Genomic DNA, 17,093 nt, shown 5'->3' on the forward strand with positions numbered 1-17,093 from the left:
CAAATATCTGTGAATATGAGAACTATTGGGTTGTCTCCTTTAGACAGGAGCCCAGCTAGTTTGCCTCTGTCAGGAAGGCAGAGCCCGTGTTGCAGAAGCACATAGGTGGGGAGATGCAACAGGGGCGGTTTACAGAGCTGCTAATGTTTTTCATCCTCACATCAACCCTTTGAGTTAGGCACGGTTGTTATTCCTGTTTGCAGATGAGGAAATAGAAGTTATGTAAAATTAAGTCATTTGACATAGGAATACCAGGAAAGTGTAGAAAGCAGCTTGCTTTTAGGAGGTCTGTGCTGTTGTCGGCATTTCTGATTGGTGACTGAAAAATCTCAATTTTGTTTTTTTATCTGAGAAAATTTATCTGAAATATAATCTTAAGACTTCTCCCCAGAAAAAGGTTTTTAGCAGATACTCTTCTATTTTTAAATCACTATATCTTCCTAGAATATTCTCAGAAAAGGCTAGAAAGCTATCTGATGTTATCGGGCCAACTGTTATCCCGAAAATTCTGTCCTTGTGAAAACCAGTTTCTTGGGAGAGATGAAACGCCCAGGCCATCCTTTTCTCCGGGATCCTGAGGAATCTAAAGTAAAATCTTTTCTTTGTTACAGACTGCAGCGGCTCTGCTGCTGTGAGTGGTGGCCTGTCTCTAGTCGCTAAATCCGCAGCTTCTGCTGAGGGCGTCCCGGCCCTAATGGAGGCTTCTACCCAATACATTTCTAGGGAAAAATCTCACTGGGTTTGAAAGGAGCCTCAAGAAGAATGCTGAACACTAGTTAAATGAGTAATGATGCAAGATGACATTTCTTGTGACTCACTTTGCTTACTTACTCCACAGGTGGGAGGCGGGTAATTGTTTAGAAACACAAGTATTGTTTTATGAAACATTGTGAATTTAAAATATATTTATATTAATATTGTCTGTAGGTCCTTTCCAGTCTCAGAAAAAGAACTTATTCCACAAAATTGTCAGCAAATATAAGCACAAAAAGGAGAAGCCTAATGTTCCGGAAAAAGGTATTGGTGTCTTCCATCCTCCATTAAGGGTTCTTGGCCGCCTCCATTGTGAATTCATCTGAGTGATGCTTCCGCACCGCCTCTGCCTTTTCCTCCCCGTTGCTTGCTTCCGTGTCTTCGGCTCCCGACGCAGGCACCTCCGTTATTTCTAGACTCCGCAGCAAGGAGAGTTCTCCTTCACTTGGATTCCTACTCAAATTCCAATTTTGTCTCTATTTTCAGAGTTCCATATGAATCCTAAAATTGCTTCGTTTTCATCTATATTTGGTACATTTTGTAATTTAGTCTTCTTGAGCTGTTATCTCCTTATTTTCTTTGACTACTCTCGTTTTTCTCATGTTTGGCCGCCTTCCTACCAGGACCGCATTTTCCTACGTCCTGAAACCTCACCCGTTTCATAGTCATACGAAAGTCCCACAGTTTCTATACTTCTCTGACACTGGAGCATTCTTGTCCGGGAGGATTCCACTCCTTAGTCATAACCTATCTTTTTTTTTTTTCCTATCTGTATATTTCATTGTTTGCCAGAATCTTCTGCCCACCTCCTTCAGTCATGTAACTGTTATTTCCAGAGGGCACTAGAGACACGTTGCTCTACCCTCCCTTTATTCTGAGCATCTCTCTCATTGTTACGCTCTTGCTGGGCCCTTGAACCTCTTTGGGGCTGGTGTAAAGATTTCTTTCTTCTCATAGTTCAGGACTCCTGTTCTTCTTTCACATAAAAGAGAAGTCTCCCCATCTGGTTTGGGACAGCCGCGTGTCCTGGAAGCCGGGCTTTCTGTAGCGTCTCCCTGCATGCTAGTGTCGTGACTGCCATGAGCCTGCTCATCTGATGCCCATGCGCATCCTCCTTGCATGGCGACATGTGAAACTGTCGTGTTTCTGGAATGAGGCTTTCGGTGCAGCTGTCTCCATGTGTAGGCATGTGTGCTTATGTGTTCCTGTATGTAACCTATTACTTAATTTGGGTTTCATTTGCACCTCCACTTCAGCCTCGTAGTTTTGTTTTGTATATTAATATTTTTTTCACTGCTTCCAGTGGAGAAACATCACTCTTTAGGTAAAACGTCAGCTTTTATCATTCCCTTTTAACTGATCTCCAGGTTATTTTGATTAAAGTCATAAAAATTATCGAACAGTGTATTTCATAAGAGGCAAATTTGTTTTTAATCCATTTCCTGTATAGCCTAATTATTTTAGTTGGCAAATGCTGTTTTGAGAATTAAGTAGTCGAATTAAAATTCTGCTTCATTTGTGTGATAATGTTTCATATTTAAGTTGTATGTTGTCTTATTTTTATAGTGTGTGTGTCTCTCCTAGGAGTGGAGTTTCACTTCTCCTTTCTCTCGTTGTTTTCAGGAAGTGGGGATAAATGGTCAAACAAGCATCTCTTCTTGGATGCCATTCACCCTGCGGAAGGTAAAAGAACAATATTCATGGTATCATTTCAGGAAGTCTGGGCTGGAAATGGCATAATTTTTATAGGTTTTAAAAAAGCATAAATTATATAGGCCCAACCAACGTTAGAACTGAGAGTTCATAATTGGGTTATTTTTAATTTTCAAATTAAAACTGATATTTTTGACCCTGCTAAGAGTCAAGGCAGTGTTTCATGTAGAGTTTAATTTGTCAAAGGGGAGTTTATAACCTTTGAACCACATTAACCAGAAATTAGAGATTTTTATAACTAAAAATACTCAGCCGTGCAGTTCATGTCGCAGGCAGATGCTTGTGGGAGTCAGAATAGGGCAACCTGGGGCTCTCCTGCTTGGCTGGGCCCGGACAGCCCAGCAGGGGTGGTTCCTGAGCTGAGCTTTTTCCCTTGCCCACCTCCCAGGACCTCTAAACATGATCCGATGCAGTGCCCCTGAGGCTTACGAAAAGCCAAGGAAAAGGCCCGTATTGACTGGCATAATGTTATAGGTCCCACATGCAGATTTTATTTCAAAATTCCCGAAGTCATATTTATTTATGACTTTATCTAATCCCTGTTAAATATTGAACCCTGAGGTGAATGCTAATTTTGTGATGGTTCAGAGGCCATCCCTCCTTCCTGATGGTTCGGATGGCCTCTGAACCATCTTCCCACAGGTTCTCTTTTTTCTATTGTAGGTATTTTTAAAGAGCTGAACATTTTTGTAGTGCTTAATTAGGAGTCGCTTCATTTGCAAGCTAGAAAGAATCTTAGGGATCATCCAGTCCAACCTTTTGATTTACCTATGGCCAGAAAGGGGAACTTAATGAACAGCGCACGTCTCTTGACTCCCAAATACGCTCTTTACTGAAAAGGAGAAGAAAATTCAAAGGCATGTTTGGCCTGAGTCACTTTTCAAAAATACTCCTGTTTTGGGGCTGGCCCCGTGGCTGAGTGGTTAAGTTCGCGCACTCTGCTGCAGGCAGCCCAGTGTTTCGTTGGTTCGAATCCTGGGCGCGGACATGGCACTGCTCATCAAACCACGCTGAGGCAGCGTCCCATATGCTACAACTAGAAGGACCCACAACGAAGAATATACAACTATGTACTGGGGGGCTTTGGGGAGAAAAAGGAAAAAATAAAAAAATCTTTAAAAAAAAAAATACTCCTGTTTTAAAGATATTTACCAAAAATATTCCAATTTGAATTCATTACAAACATGAAATATTTCGGTTTGGTGGGCATCGTTTACAGGAGCCACAGGTCTGCTTTCACATCTTCGTAGTTTTACAGAAAATGCCGGCAGAACGTTTCTCTTTTCTGACCTGTTAGTTCACATTCACTACCTCTATGGAGTACCATTTCTCCTCTCTCCTGGCAAAATAAAACGTGAATTGTCCTGCTGTTCTCAGCATTAAATCCTTGCATCCCAAAATTGATATATAGTAGCTCTTGTATATGTTGAAAATATCTTCTGCACAGACTTGATCAATGTAAGGCACTGATGAACTATTAGAGAAATGTAAAAGAGGCATTTAAGACCACATTGCTCTTTTCTTGAAATGATACTCTTCTAAGTGTTTTGTTTTTGAAACAATGAAACCCCTACCTTATGTAAAAGGAGCTATCACAGCAGGTGCCGTGCGGTAGGAAGAGCGAAGTAGGTAGGAATTAGGGGACCTGGGTGCTAGTCTCAGATCTGCCCCTACCTAGCACTTGTCAGTAGGACAAGTTGTTCACCCTCACTAGGATTCACTCTCCACGTTTGTACCGTGTGTGTGGGAGGCGTGTTTTCAGGGCTGGGTGGATGATGAGAGGTAGTAGTACGTGAACCGTGAATTTCATTTCCCCTCAAACACGTGATGACTGTGTTCCTCTGATGTGTTGAGCGGGTGCTGTGATGCTGGAAGTCCCTTATCCTCTCATCCTGATTTTCTGCCCTTTACAGGACAGAGAACAAAACAATTTTGGGTCTTCTGGACAGTCCCAAGGGTTTAGTTAGAAATGGAGTTATTATTGGTGATATTTACTTACATTTATTATTGACGTATATGAAATAAAACTTTGGAGAACATACACTGAAAATTGCATTTGCTTTAGTGTAGAATGCAAATTCATTTACGTGGCCAGGAAAAAGGAATCAGAGCACTGGAAATTGCCGGTAATTTAGAGTGACCCTTTTTTTGCTATTTACTTTCATAACCATCTCCTACATTTTCTTGTTCGGTGATGACTATGTGCTTTGTGAATTACAGGTTCTTTACTTCATCCTCTCTCTCACCTATGGCCATATCACTGCTTATTAGAACTTTACCTTGGAGAGTATAAATATATTAGGGCAGAAAATGAAACCATAATCAGGATAATTTTAACATGTGTGAGCCGTCCTGGGCCAAGGTTAGACAGGATTTGTTTGTACTGATGTCTATAATAGAAATGTTGATTAAACTGAGGCTACGCCACTGCTGGCTGTTCCTGACTTCTGTTAAAGTGGATGACTTCCAGTTCACTGGGCTTTCTTTACACCACTCTGAGTATAATTGCCTTGCAATTCATTTCTTTTTTTTCAGGATATCAGAAATCTTTATGTGCTTAGTAATCACATCTGAGGTTTAAATGCTAAGCTTATAATCTCTTTTAAGCGTTTTTCCCCATGCTTTTAAAATTCAGAATCACTAAATGATTTCTTGAAACTTTTGCAGATCATAAAGATTGCCTATAGCCTAGAATGAAAGATAAAATTTTCAAGTAAACCGAGATCACTTCCCTCTGCCACTGTGTTTATCTTTCCACCAAGTTACAGTATCACATGCTCATGCTTAAGCTAGCATTTTCTAATTGTGATAATAATGATGATGACCAACACTTCATTGCTTTATAGTTTCCAGAAGACTTTCACATACATTTTTTATAAAAAGTAGCCTTGACCACAGCCCCAGTGAATTTACAGAGGGCTTATTAGCCCCGAATCCATAGTAAAGAAGAGAAGCCTGGCCAACGTGAGCAGAAAGGGAAAAAACCAGGCCTCTTTCCACTAAACCACAGTGGCTGCTACAGTTTGGATTTTTCAGACATATCTGTAGATAGCCCTCATTTGGCTCAGATGTTGAAATTATAAATTGTTATCTTACAAAAAAAAAAAAAAACCCCAAAACCTGAAACCTCAGACCAGGAACCTTCATAAGATTAGTTTCTTTGCAATATATAAATCTAATTACAGAGAAGAAAACTCTGGTTTATAGTTGGATTTTCAAACATGATCCACAGCACTCAAGCTAACTTAATCTCTTTCCTCAATTTCAAAAGAGTTGCTGTATAACTTCAGCAAGGTCTCCCGGGCTCTTAGATAAGCCTCATTCATTTGATTTTTTTTCCTGTGTTCCTTTCAGCATCTGACTGCGTTTTCAGCTCCTGGGAGACCAACCAAAGGCAATGAGATTCCAGATTTGGCTATAATAATTTTAGCGCACGTTTGATTTCCTGGGTTAGAATGTGAATTCCCGACTCTGGAGCACTCTAGTGGTCTCCTGAGGTGCAATACCAGTGCAGTGCCACGTTCCCGAAAAACTCACTCCCCACTTTGGGAACAGAGTTTGGGAAACAAGACAGGCTCTTATGGCCACATTCCTGACGTTGCTCCAGGAGTGTGCGTGCGTTATCACTCTCGGATGATGCACTCCGAAAGTGTTATGATTATCATGGAGTGTGCAAGCTAGCCCTAGGGATGTGTTTCACAGTGCTTGGGTAGGTTTGTGTGTTCAGTTACAAGTTGGAAGAGAAATGACTAATTTGTTTTTAGAGGACAAAGCCTTTCTTTTCTCATATTTCCAATAGTTTGGCAGGGAGAAAAAAAGGAACTGGCTTTCAGTCTTGGTCCTCCGCTTCGGGCTCTCTCCCTCTCTGAGCTTTTTCCGTTTCCTCCGTTTGCTTGGCTCATGTTGCTGGACCAGACAGCTACTTCTTTGACTTAGCCTTACCTCCTTCCCCCGTTCTTCTGTCTTAGAGAGGGTTCTCCCTGAGCGCTGACTGAAGGCTGTCATTGGTCTAGGCCTCAAGACAAGACAGGACGCTAGGACACTTGGGGGTTGACTCATGGGTCAAAGCATGAGGCAGGCCTCACTCTTGCCTCCTCTTCCAAACTCCAGCAAGATCACATAGATACCTTTTTCAAATGTGGATGATCTGCAGGCACCATGATTGTTTGTTGATCTGACAGTATGCTTAGAGGAGATGACATCTAGATAGACGGCATTGCCTGCTTTTCAGTGATTTATGAGAACTTCCAGTGTATTCTCGTTTTTTGCCTCTTCTATTTGGTCTGCACCCTGATTTACTCCTTCACTCTCTCCCAGCACACCAACCACTGGTATCTGTTGGCCTGTGTGCCTTTGGCACCCTGGCTTGTCTGCTCATTCCTGACCTTCCTCTAGCGCCAGTCTGCTTTTAGGCCTGAATGATACATCCCATTTGCAATCCCTTTGCAGCCATCCCCTTTTTTTATATTGTGTTTTTGTCAGTTCATCTGGAACACACAGGAAAAGGAGTAACCATTAAATAGAAATGAAACCATTTGAAAGCTCACCAACAAAAACATAAGTAGTGCTGGTCAGTGGAGTATTGGTCCCCGGCCTTGAGACGCTGGAGCTGGCTGGAGGCTTGTTTTTCCCTGGCCAAGACCTGATTCCAGGCTGCGTGGCAAGAGGAACAGAATTCCAGGGCCAGAAGGCTCCTTTAGAGCTAATGTAGCCCAGCCTGCATCTTTACATGAAGAGACTGAGACCCACGGTGCCACAGTTAGAACAGCACAAAGCCAAGAGTAGAATCCAGCTCTCTCTCTGCCCGTGCTCTTCCCATTGCCTCCTCATCTTTGCGGAAGAGCCAGGTCATCTGCCCCAGCCCTTTTCTGGTCCACGCTTTTTCTTTGACCTCCTTGGTTCTTTCTTTCTGTAAGCAGTTCTTATGATATAATACACCCTTCCTCTTTGGAAGCCTGCTACACCCTATTTCCACGAGTTCTGGATTTTTCTGGGAAGAGGAAGGAGAGGGAAGCGGTTAATGCTTTTTCTGGAAGGTCCACCTGTAATGTAGTGCTCATACAGGAGAGGTGAACAAGATCCCCCCAGTTGTCAGGAGGGGCAACTGATGGATCTGAATAAGAAACTAGAGATTTTGAAGCTTGTGCATATCCAATAAAGGTTATTCAATGCTCACTGTAAACTAAGAGTTTGGCTTCTTTGTACCTATAGGAAGGTTTGGATTTCAAGGCTAATGCAGAGGTCCTGAAACTTCTTTGGAGTGTTTCTAACCAAATATCTTCTGTTTTGCTGGTAGCTTTTATTGAAGTTTAAACTAAAAAAAAAAATCTTAAAATATATACCCCCACTGACCCATGTTAAGCTAAGTGTCAGTATAAATATGCTAAAACTGTTGGACCTGGGTATAGGTCTATGATTTAAAAAGGAGCCTTTTCCCTACTTCTTGATTACTGGCTTGAAAAGGTGTTTGGGAGCATTGCCAAATAATTTTGTTGGTTTTTTTTTTTATAACTATTATCTTAAGCCCATTCCCATACAGCCATTTATTATGCAATATTGAGGTAAGGCCAACACACACATCGTGGTGTGATTTCTGCTTTACATGCTTTCTTTGATGTAATTAAAATCATTTCCCACTTGTTTTGGAATGAGAAACCTAGAATCAACCTCTTGAGGGCAAAGGTCTTACAAATTCATAGCCCTCCTTTCTCAAGGATGTAGCTAAACCCAATAGAGAACTAGATGAGGCATTTTAAATCAAACCTCTGCAAGTGTTTATAGGAACAAGTGCACTTTTAACACCCTGAGTTATTCTTGCTCTGTTCTTTTCCTCTTATTTTGGCTTTTGTTTCTTCCCCTTGTATAAATACTGTCTTAGTTCCAATGCCTCCCTGCGTATGTGCCTTCTGAACTGCACCTTCAGTTGTCCTCTGGGTTTGGTTTGCATGGAGTTTGTCATGTCACACCTTGGTTTCCTGAACCACGCTCCCCTCATCTTTGTCAAGAATGAGTTCTATGGCTGTCTTAAGAGAAAGAATAGTTAAAAAAGGGAAAGATGCCTCTTCTCTCTGCCCAAAAGCCCTTAGGCCACTGGAATAAAATAGTCCCATTCAGGAAACTTGACTACGTGTGTATACTCCTAAATGCTCACTATACTCATGTCTGCATATTCTTGTCCACTTTTAAATTAAGTGAGGAGAGGGGAGATGAGCTTCTAAGGAAACGAGTATATAAAAAAAGACAAGCTTTCCCAACCCGTTGGCACCGGAAGCAAAGTCTTTGGTGGCAAGTGTGTTCCTTACTCTCGACACAGTGACTCATAGGACACAAGCATGTGCTGGTCAGTGATTTACTCATATTACGGTTAGAATTACGGTACCTAAAACTGCCCTTTCCAGAGCCCCGCTGACATGGGGTACTTCATTACATATCTCACTAGGCAATGTTTTGTTTCTTTTCTCATCAATACTTTGAAAACTCTAAATGTAAGTTCTCCATTCAGATGGGTCAGACCTTTAGAAATGCTTACTTCCAAGAGCAATGATGGTGCCTTGTGTTTTTGTGTGTAACTATATATGATTTGTCCTGTTTCAGCCATATTTTCAGAAGACAAAAACACCACAGAGCCTGCTCATAAGGTTAAAAATGCCCCATCCATTCCCAACACTCCAGAGCCAACAGCAACGCAAGAACCCTTGGTGGGCAGCCAAAAGAGAAAGGCAAGGAAAACCAAGATCACACACCTTGTCAGGACAGCCGATGGCCGGGTGTCACCAGCAGGAGGTACTTTGGGTAAGAGGATGGAGCTTTAGAGCAAGCAAGTGATCATCATGGCCACGTTGGCCCGCGAGTGGCTAAGCCAACTGTGGGTCTTCACTGGAAAGTGGGTCTGTTCTGTGGGTTTGGCCAGAGTAACCTTTTCTCTCTCTGGATCTCCCTTAGAACTAAGTTTCTATAGACTTCCAAATGTACATGTTTTAGTCGATGTTTTAAAATCATAGCTCTTTTTCCAAGGGCCTATCTGGAATTCCTAGAAAGAAAAGGTAATTTTGGGGTCTATCAGCTTCTCCTTCCCTTTCTCAGCATGCACAAAAACAGTCTTGATCAAGTAAATTCCTAAAATACTGGATGAGTCATGTTTCTCTGTGGTTCAAAGCCACTACAAGCCAGATTATCAGGTATTTAAACCAGTGCACTAAGGAATCTTGGAAAGCATTCAGCAATTCCTGTAAAGCTGATTCAGACCACGAAGGGAGCCTGAGAATGCTTCTGGATTTCTTGAGTTCTCTGGGCTAATCTTTAACCAGATCTTAACATACAGTAAATTTTTCCATTTTCAGTCGTGGCCTGTGGTCTGTTTGCTGTTTCTGATGGCCTCCATGGGGGTCAAAGAGTGACACTGAGCATCCCCCCCTCAAATCTTGGGGTGCTACAGCATCTGAGCATTAGTGGTCTTTGCTGTTGCCTTTCTGCCTTTTAGCACCTCCAGCATCTCATTCTGTCAGCCCTGAAGGAAGCATACCTGCCCCCACCCTAGTCCAGTCCCCAGGAAAAGGTCAGAGGTCCGTAATGACTTCTATACATAGAAAAAATGTTTGAGTGTCTTTTGAGAGTAATATTTATACATATCTGATTGGTTAATCTAGTTAATAGAGATTCATTGGTTGCTGAGGTAGAATTAGAGGACAGTTAGTGAGTTCTGGGCACTTTTTCTTGTGTTTTGCATATGTAGATTGTTAGAACCATAAAGCATATTGAAGACCCCAACTTTACCCTGTCGTGTAAGAGATGAAGCTCAAGGGGGAATTTTGGTTTTGGATCCATTGAACTACTAAGTCGAAGTAGGATGAAGCCTAGAATCTAGTTTTCCTGATACTTCATCCAGCAGGCCCCTCCCTCCTTCCCTTTCCATTCGGGGTTCTGTTCTGTGATTTTCATTTTTTAAATGGTTACAGCTTCATTTTCACTTCTAGGAATAGTGAAAGGTTTTAGAAAATTTTCCCTTTCATGTAGAAAAGCACAAAGCACTTTCGTAGACATTTACAGGCTTTATCAATTGTTTTCTGTAGTTAAAATATTCTAAAACTATGATAAAGATTCCTCCTTCTCCATAATGGCTACATAGTAAAGAAAGTGTACTCACTCCCAGCAGGTGTATTTGCCTAGAGCATTTCAGCCACCTCTTTGTAAATACCAGAGGACCCCTTCTCTTCCTTCCAGTAGGTCTTCAGAGCAAAAATAGCAACTTGAGATCTCACTGGGATTGGTCACTCTCGTTGGGATTGGTGTAGGCCATCCTAAGCGGTGGTATTGGGCGTACCAAATGTCCCAGTCACCATAGAAGGGCCTGCTATGGCTTTATCAGAAGTGTTTGGTCAGCTGAGATGTTAGGGCTCTTTTACAGCATCCACAGGCCACTCTGCACAAGTCCCTTGGGTTTTATTTTGGCCAGAGCCCATTTTTCCCTGTCACTCCAAGACTGACCTATCCTTTGACTTTGGGTAAAACACAGCTCCTGAGCCCAGCTTCCGGGCACAGTGCTGCCTACAGCTGCAATTGAGCTTAATAAAGAGCTTTATTCCTTTGGGAGAGATTCTGTAAAAGCCTTAACATTCGATGGATGACAAAAATGAACTGTAAAGAATATTAGCTCATTGCACATTGTCTGGCACAGTTTTCTCTGTGTCCCTTCTTTGGAGAGAGCAGAGTGATCCTCTCATGATGGATCTGCCTTTCCTTATAGATGACAAACCAAAGGAGCAAATGCAGAGGAGTCTGCCTAAGGTTGCCGAGGTGGGCTGCCACGACGAGTGCTCCCACAACCCCGAGGCCACCGAGACCCGGAGCAGCACCCCCGAGATGCCGGCCGTCTCTGCCTTCTTCAGCCTCGCCGCGCTGGCTGAGGTGGCCGCCATGGAGAATGTGCACAGGTGAGTGTGCAGCACCTTTCTCCTCTGGGGTGCTGGGGACCCTGTTCAACTTCACCCCTCCCATGGAACAGGGGCGGAGCAGGAGACGTGGAAACCCGAATCATCCTTCCGACGTGACTTGTAAGATTTCTCACCATGCATTGGGGTTCATGAGACTTGGTTCAAGACCATTCTTGTTTATGTGACGTGTTAACAAAAGTATATGTGCTGATTAATTAGCAGTGTGGGGAAATATAGTCAGCCAAGCATTTTATTTTGTATATATTATTCTGTGGCTAAGCTTTGTTTCCATAAAGAGCCTCAGTGAGCAGAGGAGCAGTATTATCTAACCATTCAGCATGAGCTTGGAGTCACATCTCAGACCTAGGTTAGAGTCCCAGCTCTGTCACCTGCAAACTGCAAGATCTTGAACCTCTCTACCCTCAGTTTTTCCTTCTATAAAACAGGGGTAAGTGGTACTCATTTCATAGTGATGTTATGTGGAGTAATTCTAATGTCACAGTCCTAGCGCATGGTAAACACCCCCATGAGGATGATGTTGGTCGCAGTGGTTGTACCAACCGAAGAAGACAGTATGGTTCAGGAGAAGGGGCATCATGGCATCTGACTCAGTCACCGGGGGCAGAAGGCCTGGGTTTTTCTTCAACTCTCTGTGTTTCCTACAAAGTAATTTGTTTCTCAGTTTTCTCATCTTACATAGAGCATAATGATGTCCCCAAAGAATCACAAATTGTAAGGATCAGACAAGATCGTAGATGTGAAAACCTTTTAAACTCAATAAAGCCCCACAGAAAATATATTAAGTTCTAAGTATATAATTGGATATTCTGCTACTTAATGGATCCTTTGGGAAAGCAAAAGAGCCTTTTGTAAATTTGGGTATTTCATATTTTTATTCAAAGTGGATTACACACAGATGAGCTGCTTTCTTAGACTTTCCATCTTTAGTACAAAACAGCTTGACATCCTGCACAACTTGAATACCACCTGATGGGCTCCATTCTCCTTTTCCACACCCAGGTTCAGGAAGCCCTGGGCTAAGCTTTGTCTGCTTCTTGCTCTTCACCTGTCATGGTACAGTTCTAGTCTTCCTCACAAATAGCCCCTAGATATTTCCAAGAAGTCAGATTCCTTTTCATGTGTAACACTGCAAATGCTTAATGGCAAGTGAATGCTGACAGACACTGTTAAAATCTGCTTGGGTCTCTGAGGGAGATAACGCCCAGACGCTTCCACTCATGGTGTTTTACCAGTCGAGTGCAGAGAACAAACTCATTCGCATCAGTAGGAATTAACTATATGCCTGAGTGTTACTAAGTGCCCCCATAAACTGTAGAAATAGGAGGGAGTGTAAGAATTCAGAGGGGGAATCATGATTCAGGGCTCAGAAAAGGCTGCCACAGTCACCCTTGCCAGCATTCCCTTCTGAACATGACTGGTCGCACCATTGGCGTCAGCCAGCTTTGCACGACTTCCAGTTTGCGACAGCAGAGAGCCTCAGCCAGCCTTCCCGCCCTCCTGACCACCGCCCCTCCTCCCTGCCCTGCTCTGTGCAGAAGGGCCAGGTCCTTGCCTTTGTGCATCCTCCTCAGGTGAACTGCTGCACCTCCTTCCATCTCTTATTCTTTGTCCCCTTCTCTCAATCTCCTCCTGAAGCCTCTGCCCTCCTTGTGCACACCTCTTTAGACCGGCTGCCACATTGAGTTGTAATTATTTGTTCATGCTTCTGTCTACTTCCAGTATATTTTGAAAGCAAAGCACTGGTTTTATTCTTCATGTCTCCAGCTTCCTTAGTTCCTGTTATATCATGAGATGAGTGAACAAATGAATGGGTGAATGACTAAATGAGGTGTTCTTGAAGGAGGGCTGCCTGTTACCTAGCAGGCATAGAAAAAATGGTGTGAGGAAAGGTGTATGTTGGGTTTTTTTCATTACCTCCCGTTAGGAAGAACAATATTGCTTACTAGAATTTTACTATCCACCCAACAAAGGGTCAGTGTCCTTAATATCTAGAAAGACAGATCCCCCTGGAGACTCTTAGTTGTAATTTGACTCCTTAGCTGTTAAAGCCGAGCTACCAGCCCGCCGTCTACCTACAGACTTAATGTAATTGTACCTGGTTGCACATCAATTAATTATTGCTTAGGCCTCACCTAGGTTCCTAATTTAGAGAGTGGTCAACAGAGTGAAGGGTAGCAATATATTACCTGCAATTCTTGCCACAAGAAATCTTAATATTAGGTTCAGAAACCCAATGTGGAAAGGCACTTCTGCAAAATTCGGGAAATAGGAAGTTGGAGTAAACGTTTGTTGAGAGCCTGTTTATTTATGGAGAGCTTTATAAGGAGGTGAGCTCATTGAACTTACTCGTAAAATCAGCCCTGCCAGGTGGATCTTTTCAGCCTCCTTTTGATGATGGTGCGGATGGTTAATGAACCTCCCAAGGGCGCACAGCTCAACTGAGTCAGGATTTGAATCCACGCCTTTGAACTCCAGTATCTTTGCCTTTGTTGTAGCGGCTGCTTCAGCGAGTATCTATCAGGTCATGGAAAGTCAGGAAGCAGCTCCCCGATCCCTCTCCTGGGAGCTGGACCCAGCGGTCCCACAGCCTTCTCTCCATCGTGCTTCTGACTCTGTTTCTTTTTCCATCAGTGAACCTGGGCTTTCACCCTGATTTCTCTCTTCTTCTTGCTCTCTCTTTTTTTTTACCTTGTACTTTTCATCTTTCACTTTCTTTTTTTTTTTCTTTTTGTGTTTCTTTTTCTAATACTTATTAAAATTCTTTTCACTTTTGCAATATGAGTACATATTCAATCTTAAAGGTAAAAAAATCACATTTTAATTTCATTTCGTGAACAGAGAGTTGAACATATTGAACAGGTGCTGCTTAGAGCCTCCCCACATGAATAAACAGATTAATCCAGAGGTTTGATTGTAACACATGTTTTGTTTTTCTAGAATCCTAATATCTTAGGCTGTTAAGTGATCATTGGATTCTGAAATCCCTAAATGTTGTAATTTGTCTAGATTACTTTTCTTTTTTCTGCACGAAGAGAAAAAATCTTGGAGATAGTTGTGGAGCAGATAGACTTTGAGTTTTAAAGTAGCACCTTTTGTTTGTCATAATCTGAAGAAGACACTGGATGGACACGGTCAGACCGACGGAAACATTGCTGCTACATCCTGTGTGTCAGCGCAGTGCTGTGCCTGCACACTGCTGTCGGCCAGAGCAGCGAGTGGTTGTCTAGGCTCGGTAGGCCTGCTACAGGGAGTGTCAAGAAGGTGCCCAGTCCTACGTTTTTAGAATAAGAAGCTCTGTAGAAATCACCAGGAATTTTGAACAGCTCCCTTAGAACCGTGAAGTAAATCCTATTTTTTCCTCCTCATTCAACAAAAGCTGAATGAAAAATCAGCTCTGTTCGGCATAGTTCCAATCCCAATGATGGGAATGTCCGTGAATTTTCTAGTCTTGTCTGGAGTTAGTTCTCTGTCTATGTTGACTTTGGCCCAGGTTGACTGGGTTTTCTCAGCCTCTAAAATTCAGAGTCGGTTCTGCTGTCTGCCCTCTCTGCTCTCTCCCCACAGGCCTGGGAGACATTTCTGTAGCCAGGAGGGTTTCAGTGTTTGCTTTTCATTCATCCTGTTAGAGTCACAGTCCACCTCTCTCTCTTTAGGGGTCATCATTTTTATCAGCCTTTAGTTTTAAATTGAGTTTATTACTTGTCTTAAGAAATGAGCCTGAAGGTTATCAGTAAGTATGGGAGAGTTTTCCCCTTGGGCAAGTCAAGGAAAGAAAGAGGTCATTTTTTAATATCAGTGGATCCAGAGGCAGATTGTTGTCCTAGAACCACAGCCCTTGACTGAAAGCTTCCCACTTCCTAGGGAATTTCCCCACATCGGTTGGTGCTTCAGGTTTTGTCTCTACAAAATGGAGTGTGGTCCACTGGGGACAGAATATGTTGTTGAGTTGTGTGAGGGCAATTGAGGTAAGAAATCCTTACGGAGAAAATGAGAAAGAAGCTCTAAGGACAAAAACGCTTTTACTGCAAGGGACTAAGTAAGAAGTTGGCGGTAGCTATTAAACGAGATTGTGGAAAGCTTTTATAGGTTATTCATCATCCTCTCCTATTTCTGATATCACACACTCTAAATGATTTCTTCTTTTTCTTCCTCTTGTTTTGCAGAGGTCAGAGGTCGACTCCGCTCACCCATGATGGACAGCCAAAAGAAATGCCACAGGCTCCTGTCCTTATTTCCTGCGCTGACCAGTGAAGCACCCTTTCCTTGTAAAACATTGTGCTTTACCTACTCCCTAGCCTTGTCTTTCCCGAGGGATGCTAGTGAGTCCATGTGGTGGAAAATATAGACTGCACACAAGTGCTTGTCCCCTCCACGGCCCAGGTTCACTTGAAGCAGAAGTTAGCATCCTGGGCCGGTCTGTTCTTTCGGAACCCAGAGTCTTTGAGGGTGATGTTATCTGTCTGATAATGAGCAGAAACGGGATGATCCTGGAGCTTTGCTTTCTATTGAAGGCTTTTGACGGTCTTAGGTGGTAACTTGGTAAAAGGCTGCCTTTAGTGTAGCTCATTCAGCATCTCTTTTACCAACCAGAGAGTGTGAAACTAGTTTCGTATATTACCTAGTTATTCTTTCAAAACAAAAACAGAAAACAAAAAAACAAAAACTGACGCACTGCACTAGTTATTATTAGACATTCTTAGTCTTTTTTGTACATGCAGATTTAAGTTCTAAGATGGTTTATATAATAGGTTATACCTACATTTATATTGTAGAATAATATTAAAAAGCCTGGTCCAGAGACTCCAGCAGCGCGGGCAGGCAGATGTACCATTGTTAGCGGTGTATGCTCGGCCTCGTGGTCCATATATTCTGCACTTTTCTATTTGCCACCAGAGTGGTAGTTTGCTGGCAAAAAAAAAAAAAAAAAGAGAGGACAAAAAAATTACAATTCTTACAAGCTGAATTTTTTTCTTAGCCTTGAGTGACCAAGAAGAATTTGCTTGGGGCAAATTGTGGCAAATATTTTCCCAGACCGGGGAAGAAGCGTCCTGCAGATTACAGATGCCTGATGTTTTCATGCCTCGAGGATTCTTTTCTTTTTACACAGGGGTCGAAGTGACCAATGGATCGTTCATACAAACAAAAAAAGAAAAATATTATTCAGAAGTGACCTTAGTATTGCTTCACTATTCTGAACACATTGAAGACACTCACTTCATGTGGACTGTGAGCTACAGACCTTTACATCCATCCCAGACAGACTGGACGGGGAGCAATTGCTATGCACAGCCTGATGGGCGCTGCGGGTTTTTAGAGCCATTTGAGTTTGTGTGGTTAGGGAGGGACTGAGTGAGCAATGAGGGAGGTGTGCCTGACCAGAGTGGGGCTCCCAGTCAGAGATCCACCTGCAAGTTTCTGTTTCCTTTGTGTGTTTTGTTGCTTTTGAGCATAAAACCAACCATACACAGGCCAGTGCCAAGTGGATTAACTGGCTCAGAACATTCAACATATTGACTTAACCACCTGACGTTCATGGTGTCTTGTTTCCTAGCAACAGATGCAAAGTGATAAATCAAAATTAGTCAGAGGCTACAGATTTTACAGGGTATTTGTTCCATAGCACAAAGTATTCCCCCACTCTTGCATCGCAGCACAAACTACCAAATTTTAATCATT

The 17,093-nt window shown here is 42.6% G+C and overlaps 1 protein-coding gene across 19 annotated transcripts in view; it reads left to right on the forward strand.

Annotated features, from left to right (window-relative positions):
* Nucleotides 1-16,622, forward strand: part of BBX (BBX high mobility group box domain containing) — a 258,518-nt gene extending 241,896 nt beyond the window's left edge. For 14 of the 19 annotated variants that reach the window (XM_014853213.3, XM_070508699.1, XM_070508700.1 and 11 more), the window contains 5 exons: nt 928-1,017; nt 2,377-2,436; nt 9,061-9,258; nt 11,210-11,396; nt 15,581-16,622. In XM_014853213.3, the coding sequence (XP_014708699.1) occupies nt 928-1,017; nt 2,377-2,436; nt 9,061-9,258; nt 11,210-11,396; nt 15,581-15,668 (623 nt within the window). In that variant the 3' untranslated portion in view covers nt 15,669-16,622. The remainder of the gene's footprint in view (nt 1-927; nt 1,018-2,376; nt 2,437-9,060; nt 9,259-11,209; nt 11,397-15,580) is intronic. The other 5 variants (XM_014853218.3, XM_070508708.1, XM_070508709.1 and 2 more) reach the window with 3 other exon arrangements.
* Nucleotides 16,623-17,093: the final 471 nt, after the last annotated feature.

This window comes from Equus asinus, chromosome 5 (assembly GCF_041296235.1).
Source record: "Equus asinus isolate D_3611 breed Donkey chromosome 5, EquAss-T2T_v2, whole genome shotgun sequence".
Taxonomy (NCBI): Eukaryota; Metazoa; Chordata; class Mammalia; order Perissodactyla; family Equidae; genus Equus; species Equus asinus.